The 9,041-nt window shown below is 35.4% G+C and overlaps 1 protein-coding gene across 1 annotated transcript; it reads left to right on the top strand.

The window, feature by feature from the left end:
- The first annotated feature begins 1,415 nt into the window (after nt 1-1,415).
- Nucleotides 1,416-7,855, top strand: LOC144564123 (uncharacterized). The gene is made up of 9 exons (XM_078313643.1): nt 1,416-1,737; nt 1,954-2,046; nt 2,534-2,641; nt 2,762-2,914; nt 3,835-3,933; nt 4,470-4,598; nt 5,386-5,565; nt 5,754-5,870; nt 7,569-7,855. Exons 1-9 carry the CDS (start codon nt 1,570-1,572, stop codon nt 7,719-7,721), a joined length of 1,200 nt encoding a protein of 399 aa, XP_078169769.1. The 5' UTR covers nt 1,416-1,569; the 3' UTR covers nt 7,722-7,855.
- The last annotated feature ends 1,186 nt before the right edge of the window (nt 7,856-9,041 follow it).

Below are 9,041 nucleotides of genomic sequence, written 5' to 3'. Positions count from 1 at the left end.
ATCTATCAATTGTACAGAACAGCTGCATCATATATAGAATTGTAACTCTCTATATATTCAATATATATTATTTTAAAATTTTGCTTCAATTTAAGTATCTATCAATTTGTTGGAATAAATGGATGGATCATCAGAGAAGCACCTAACATTTTCTATATGAAATATGACTTGACCGTCCGATCATAATCATGCATGCAATTCCGAAAATGTAAATCTCACAGTCACACACTTCTTTTTTTTTTTTAAAAAAAAGAAAAAGAAAAAGAGTATATGCTATTCTCACACTCTCCTACGTTTAGATTGTGTAATGATTAATGTAAGTAAGTGGGAGTCTCAAATTAATTGTCACGATGTGAAGATAACGAAAGTAACATCAACTTTATCAGATTGAGGCTGTGTTGGCATAAATCTGAATAAAAAGAATTGATTTTGAGCTGTTCCAAATTTCAGCTATTTTGTTATTCCATGTTTCACCCATAATAGCATAACAAAACTATTATTTCGAATAGCAATTGGTTGTTTGGATTTAACAACAATGCTATTTTCGGAACACTACTATCCTTGCATGATTCAAAATGGGTATTAGATCAAACTAGGTTCGATGTCCATCGAAACTATTCAATCTACACCAAAATCTATACACATTCGATTCATATGAATAATTAAACGGGATTGGGTTTTGTCCAAAAGGGCTTTGGACAAAGCCTCATCCAAAGTCAAGATTAAACGTTTGATTTGCATTGAGATTCGTGCAATTATCAAAATTTTGATACAAATTGAACGGTTTAGATCAAGTTTTGGATGGAACTTTGTCCAAAGCCGTTTGGATAAAAAAACCCAACCTAATTAAACTGTATGCATAAATTGTGATGCAGTGAGTCGGGCTTTTTCCTTTAAATTTAGATTGAGTCCGAGCTGAGCTTTTTTTGTTACATGATTGAGCCGGGCTGAGTTTTGGGCTGAGTTGAGCTAGGCCTGCTAATTAAGGGAATCGACTCTTATAATTGAAGTTCATATCACCTGAATTACCTCAAATTTTGATTTCAGATCTCGACCGTTCAATCTGCTATTGCAGGAATATTAAAGAGTACGGATCCTGATCGGACAGTCCGGATTTAAACTCAAAAATTGAGTCACTGCGGAGGAGCATGACTCCATTTTACTGAGGGTTCTATAGATATTAAAATTCCGGGGTCCGCTTGTCAGGGACTTTATAATAGCACATGCCCCACAGCGAACCCAAGGTAGAGTCCAGATCCTCTGCGTTACTTTATCGTTTAAGTTTAAATGTTGATCGTCCGATAAGAATTTGGGCCAGTCCAGACTCCAACCCAAAAATGTAATGCTAATATATAACGAACGAATCGGATTCAATCTCATGCGGTGAGGTACATTAGGTAAAATTAGGCAGACGCGACGTATAGAGTTGATCAGTGACCGTCGCTGATAGTGATAGCTGAGGGGGAAGGAGGAAAATGGAAAATGGAAAAAGAGAAAATGGAAAATGAAAAAGAGTAGATCTTGAGTGAAAGTCGATTTTCGCTGTCACGAAGGAGCAATCTAACCAAAATGCAGAGAAAAGGAGCTTTGGTCGAGTGGCTGAGTGACTCTCTCTGGGCCTCCGTATCCCCTCGGCGCAACGGAGGCGGCGCCACTGCACCCTCCTCATGCTCACCTCCGTCGTCTCCGTCTCAGACGGAGTCGGAGATATCCAGACAGTCCCTCCTCTGTGTTCAGGTATCGTCATTATCTCTTAACCCATAGTCCCACAGCAGCTGGTTTGATTTAATTTGAGGCTTCGAGATTACAAAAAAATTAATGGTAAATCGATTACTGGTAGTTCTTATGTGAGCTCAACTATTGGAATTGGCTCTGATGCCTCTATTAAAGTTAAATGCCTCTCTGTCCATGGTTCTTTTCTTAATGCATTCCTTTTTTTTGTGTGTTATTCAGCTATCAAAGGAAGTGGTAGATCTTGATGAGTTGCGTAAGTTGGCTTCTGAGGGAATTCCAGATGTAGCAGGCATTCGATCTACTGTATGGAAGGTACTGCATCAAATCACTGTTTTGAATTTCTTTTTAAGTCGCCGCTACCAAGTTTAAAAAAAAAATAAAAGAATTTCTTTTTAAGTCTGGTCAGGAGAATTAGTATGGTATCCAAACTGACATATATTTTTTTTGGGCTCCTTGACACCTAGTTGCATAAACAAAGGAAAATTGTAGCTATGCTAGATTCAAATTGAAGCTCAATTTTGGTTATTGTGCAGTTGATGACAACAATATTATTAGGTTATTGTTAATCACAATTGCACAATTTAGGAATAACTCAGTCTTTAATTTGGAGCTAGATTGCAAAATTGAGGAAGCTGTTGCAAAAAGGAATTATTCTGTACAGAAAGGTATATATGTTCAAAAAAATTCTTTGTTTTCTTGCCACTGAGTGTACCTGGAAGATATTTACAAGGCTCAATGATATGCCAATCTAAATGTATATGAGGAAATAAGGATTGATACTTCTGCTGATATCTTGCAGCTCCTTTTGGGATATTTACCTATGGATCGGCATTCTTGGAAAGAGGAATTAGAGAAGAGACGAGCACAATATATGGCATTTAAAAACGAGTTTTTGTTGGAAAATACGGTATGTTTTTGCAACAAGTTATACCTTTGGGACTATTGAGTGTTGGTACTGAAAAATTGTTCTTGTACTGTCAATTCATATTTTTGCCCAGTTTTAAAGTATTCTTTTTTTGCTAGATAGTCGGAAGTTTCTAGAAGGGTAGAAGAAGAAAGTAAAAATATGGGTGAAATACTAATAAATAACAGCAGTGAACCTCTTGAAAGATCAAACATTGCACCTGGGGAACACCCTTTGAGCCAAAGGCAGTCAAGCATTTGGAATCAGTTCTTCCAGGTACTCTTTTCTTTTACATGAGAACTGTAAGGGTGTTGTGTGAAGATCATTTTGTCTTACATAGTTGGTAGGTTATGTCGTTAATCTTTTAAGCGAGGAGTTGTGTATAAATTAGGTGTATACGGTAAATTTGATCTTAATTAGTGTAGCATATTTTACATTTATTGCTGATTTGTTGTAGAAAATAAGATTGATGACTGAATTAATAGATATTTAAAATATCAGCAGGGTTTTCATACCTCTGAAAATTGCGTATCTTTCTGCTACTACCAAATTATGTCCTTTTCTTTAAGACACTTTCAGTAAATGAGGATTTCCTGTAGTATGAGATATTATTTTCCGATGCTTCGTTGGTAAATATAACTTACGTTTTGAAATCGTTGGCCTTTATGCAGAAATTTGAGATTCCCTAGTACTCGAATTTTTAGAAATATTTGGCTCATGCTTACATGTGCATTGTGCTTTGTATGATTAACCTTTAACTATATTGTTTATGAAATATAGTTTTTTGGGGTCACAGTCAGTGGTTATTTCTTAAAATTTGTAAGTGAATGGTTCAAATGTTGAATTAGTTATTGAAAAATGATAATATGGGAGATATGGCAGCAAAAATGCAGACATTAAACAGTAATAATGTAAGATTTTGTAACTAAATCATGCAAATTGACAGACAAGTATTGTTAATAAGCTAATTTTATTATGTTATTTTCTTGATTCTGTTAAATGAAACTCAATTGTGTAAAGTATAATGCTAATTCAGAGCATAAGTTTGTCACTATAGATTCAGCTTGATCAGATGAATAGCCAAATTTATTTGCAAACATTATGGGCTAATGGCATATTACCACCTTTTAATTGATTTTGATAATGCAATATCTCTACAAGTGTGTTGGGTAATAGACTACACTTTTTTGTGGAAGGATTCAGAGATGATAGAGCAGATTGATCGGGATGTGAAAAGAACCCATCCTGACATGAATTTTTTCTGTGGGGACTCCTCACTTGCAATGTCTAATCAGGTAAACCTCAATCTCTACTTAATGCTGGGTAATTTTCGTTTTAACAAAGAGAAACCTTAAATCATTTTTTATACAACATCTTCTGCAAGTATTGAATGTACCATTTTGGAACATGAAATTATTTGTATGTCTTCTTGCCATTTTTTTCAAAAACAATTCATTCATCCCCTTCTCCCTTGTTTATGTGGAGAGACAGAAGGACAAAGTAGGGTTATCCAGTTACTTCAAACTACTGTCCTTTCATGTATCCATACTACTGGTGCCTATGCTATTAAACTGTGCTTGTTATTTCTTGCTATGTGAGGTTTCCAACATATAACTTCAATTGCTCCAATATTTCCTTTGTAATTTTGGAGCAATCACTATTCAATCATTTATTTTAGTTCATTTTGATTCTATGTCATAGTCTACCAATACCAGCAGTGAGCTGTGATTTCATCTCACTTGTTGAAATTGCTGTCCTTAGTGTTCATTGGTATTGCTACTTAACACCTGAAATGACTTCCTGCTTCTGTTTTATTTTACTTTATTTATAGGACTCACTGAGGAATGTACTGATCATCTTTGCAAAACTAAATTCTGGTTTAAGATATGTTCAAGGGATGAATGAGATTCTGGCCCCACTTTTTTTTGTTTTCAGGAGTGATCCAGATGTTACAAATGCAGTATGTAATATCATTCTTAACTTTATTTCTACTTTTAAGCCTGTGGTTTGTGTCTTAAGCTGCAAATTTCTATATCCTTGATAACATTTAACATTTCTAAACTGCCAGGGTTGTTGGCATCATTTGAAAAGAAACACCCACTGTTTAAACCAAGCAGAAGTTCAACCAACATTATCTTATGATACTACAATTTGACTACTGCTCATTAAAAATCGAAAATGTTACCTCGAAAGAGCCATGATGGTTTTGTAACCAGCACATCCAAAATAGTGAACTAAAATCCAATTAAATTAGTGATAATTTGATTTAAGTTAATTTGGGTTCGGCGAAAGACAAAATGAGGCCTTTTAAGGTGAGGGGCAAAATTGTCGACTGTGGCATATACATTTTTCACCAGAATAATCTAAAAGTTGACAGTGTTACTGTACACAAGGTCATTGTTAGTCAAAAGGAGAAATTTTTTTTTGTAAATCCAATACACTTCTTTGTGTAATTTGCAAAAACCTTTTCTGTTCTCTATCAATACTATTATTTATGTGGTCCCAATCAGACCTCAAAATAAGTTGGCATAACATTTTGTATGGTTACTTCTGATGTGGATGTTACAATATTTTAAGGACCCTTATTAGTTCATTTTAAACAAGGGAGAAAAAGAAAGTCACTTGACACAGGAAAATGACACTTCTATATTATAAAATATCTTTCATTGTCATCATGAACATTAATCTTCAAGGTTCTACGACCAGTAGTTGAAATGGTTTTCCAATATTTGTATGCATTTCAACAGGCCTGGGCGGAAGCTGATTCATTCTTTTGCTTTGTGGAATTGCTGAGTGGATTTAGAGACCACTTTTGTCAGAAGCTGGACAACAGTGCAGTCGGTATAATATCTACATTGAATAAATTATCTCAGCTTCTCAAATTACATGACCCCGAGGTGTGGCATCATTTGGAGGTCAAAACTGAGGTTTGTGTACCCAGAAATTTTTTATTTTCATATGCAACATATGTGTGGGTTTATATGGGTTACTGAGATGAATTAGGGATGATTGAGGGTTTGTTGCTGCATAAAGATAAAAAAGGGTAAATTTCAAAACCAGCATGAAATATGTTAAAAGATGAGGGGAAACTAACAAATCAAATGTTTTGTTGTAGGTTTATCCTCAGTTCTATGCATTTAGATGGATAACGTTGCTTCTGACCCATGAATTCAACTTGGCTGATACGCTTCACATTTGGGATGTCCTTCTAAGTGATCCCCAGGGGCCTCAGGTATAGGATACTTATTATTTTGTTGGCACTCTCTATGGGTACTTCTCCTATTAGGCCATTAAGCATCAGTCTGAGGAACTTCACTATTCATTTTCTTTTTTTGTTCTTTTAAAATGCACCGTGCCAGCAAATTGGGTGCTAATGGGCGGGCCCCCAGTTCATACCTGGCCCGGTTCAAAATTCAAATGAATTGACCATGTTCATGATCAGCCCGAAATGAAGCTCTTTATGTTCATGTTCAGCTCGTTCAATCTTGTTCAATACTGAGTCCTGTTCGGAATTGAGCCCTGTTCAGAATAGGCCCGTTTCAACGAACAGGGCTGATCTTTGGACAACCAAACGGGCCTTGGTAACTATTAGTTTGGACAACTTATGTTCAACCTAAAGTGGCACCTCTGATAAACCATCTGTTCTGATCCATATTGAAATTTCCAATTGGATTTGTGAATTTTGAAATTGTGGATATTTAGAGCAACTTTCAAAGCGGTCGGCAAAGAACAAAAGCTTTAATAGCTCAGTAATGAAATTAATAACTAAAGAGGCCATTATGTAACATTAAACTTGTCTCATAGTCACAACAACTATAAGAAGCTGAGAATCATTAATTAGTATATAGAACCATACTGTTCTGACATAGTCCCATAGTTCAGATTGAGATATAGTTCTTATCCAAAACTAACAATCAGAAATGGTACAAATTGACAATATAAATATTTTAAATTTAAATGATTCCAGTCTTTCAAAAATTTCAATATCTAGAAGTTTGGTGCTAATCTGGACGAACCAATTTGAGTGAGAAAGTTGGTATCGTACCTTTTAAGATAAACCTCTACCAAAAACAGATCTGGTAATCGGAGAGAGGCGTGACCTAGGATGAGAGATGAGAGGCATGCCAAAGTCGTTGGGAGAGAGGAGAGATGCGCATCTCTAGAATGAGAGGTGGGACCTCCTAGAATCAAAAATCAGATTGAGAGTATGAGAGAGACGGTGAAGAGAGGCGCAGTGTGTGGAGAGAGAGGCAGGGGGAATATCAACGAAGAGGCACTCAAACAGGAGAGAGGCGTGACCTAAACCTAAGAGTGCTCAAACGGGCTGCTCGAATGGTCTGTTCACTGGACATCGAACGGGCTTTTTACTGGACATAGAACGGGCTGTTCAACGGGCTGCTCAATAATTATTCAGATCCGATTCGTCTGTAAGAATTAATTTGAACATGAACCGAACTTCGGGCCTTGTTCAGATTATAGTTTGTTCAATATTTGTTTGCTACTTGTTCAGCCCGTTTGTCCACGGGCTGCCCTATTCAATTAGCAGCCCTACCAGCAATGGTGCTCAAAAACCTGCCAAGACTGATAGTAGACTAGTAGTTACCGGGCAAACAAGGATCCATTGAGGAATTCACTTGTGGTAGCTCACTGATAGTTTAGGGTTTTTTTTTGCCAAGTGTGCCTAGTTTGGAGACAAAGTAGCTACTGTATGACTACTTTAGCTAATTTTCTCCAATAATAACAACCGATTAACTGGCTATTGATTTAACAACTTCTTTCTCTCTGTTTTTTTTTTAGGTTAATTAACTGGATCAACTATACATTTGTAGTAGCCATTTGGTTATACTATGTTTTAGCAAATAAAAGTTGGTATCCTTGTTTTTAACATGTTTCTTAATTTGTTGACTGAATATTCGGGCCTGTTGTGCAGGAAACTTTACTGAGAGTGTGCTGTGCAATGGTGATCCTTGCAAGGAAGCGCATATTGTCAGGAGATTTTACTTCAAATGTAAAATTACTACAGAATTACCCTCCAACAAACATCAGTCACCTCCTTTACGTTGCTAACAAGTTGCGGGTATAACTGTCCGTCTAGTTTATTATTTGTCTTTCTGTGACATTCTGATCTTGCTTTCTTTTCTTTCTTTTATAATTATTATAGTCCATAGGCCCTTAAATGTATTTTGCATCTGTTTAGCTATTCTTGCGAACATTAAATATATTGCACTTGTTCGAGCTGAATTCTAAAATCAGACAGCTTGGATGATATTTGTCAGATCAGGCAGTTCTGTTTAATAACAACACAATTGTCCCATCTCGGAACAACGACAGTTGACACTTCAATTATTCTCTTCAAATCTCTTTGCATGTGCTAGTATCTTCATAGCTTACCACCAAACCTACACTTAAAAAAAAAAAAAAACAATATACTTGAGTTCAAGCAATGTAGATCCTAAATTATGTGTGGTCGTTAAGCATGGCTTCACTGAATTATGTGTTTTGAATTAGGGGTGAAAACGGTTACGGATTCGGATAATTATCCAATACTCCATAGAAGATATGGATTTGGATACGGAGTTCTAAATGGAGCATCCATAGAAGATCCAAATAGAGGTGCTACTTTTATCCGATTACCCGGATCCGATTCGGAACCGAACTAGATCTGACTTGGATCCGATTAATTTTGATAGGGTATGGTTTAAAAAAAATAACCGATTAAATTATGGATACGGTTACAAAATTAATAATTTAATATCCAATCCAGATCCGAACCAAAACCGATACTCTAATGGGTAGGATATGGGTTTCATTTAATTATCCGATCTATAACCGAACCCGATCCGATACCCGTATAAATACCCAATGAAATATATATTAATTACTATTAATATATAAAAATACAACTTTGCATATTAATTTTGGCATAAGTTGTGGTGAGCTCAGTACTTTTTTTTATATGAGAAAATATATTACAATTACATATTCGCTATGTTTATACACACAGATGAATGCCAAATTTATTCCTTCCATAATAGCCACATTAATTTTTTTAAATAAATTTTATTGCTATGAATACATCCTTCAATATTTGCTTTGATATCCTCTGCATAATAATGGAAATTTATTTCTCTTGTTGATGTCATTTCTACAAATTATTAGTATTTCATTCATAAATTTTTTAAACCATAGAAAAGGAAATTGTCATCTTTAATATTTTATTTTCAAAAAATTATATCTCTTCTTCAATATTTTTATTTTCAAAAGTTATTTTCTCTCCATCCTCTTGATTTTTTTGTGACATATACCCGCTCCTGATCCGGAACCGCCTTGTATCAGAACCGAATCCAATAATCTACAAATAAATTATGGGTATCTATCTACCCGGAACTGAAACACTGGACTA

Source organism: Carex rostrata, chromosome 13 (genome assembly GCF_964058835.1).
Source record: "Carex rostrata chromosome 13, lpCarRost1.2, whole genome shotgun sequence".
Classification (NCBI taxonomy): Eukaryota; Viridiplantae; Streptophyta; class Magnoliopsida; order Poales; family Cyperaceae; genus Carex; species Carex rostrata.
The sequence above is the reverse complement of the archived record's forward strand: the minus strand, read 5'-3'. Positions and strand labels throughout refer to the sequence as shown.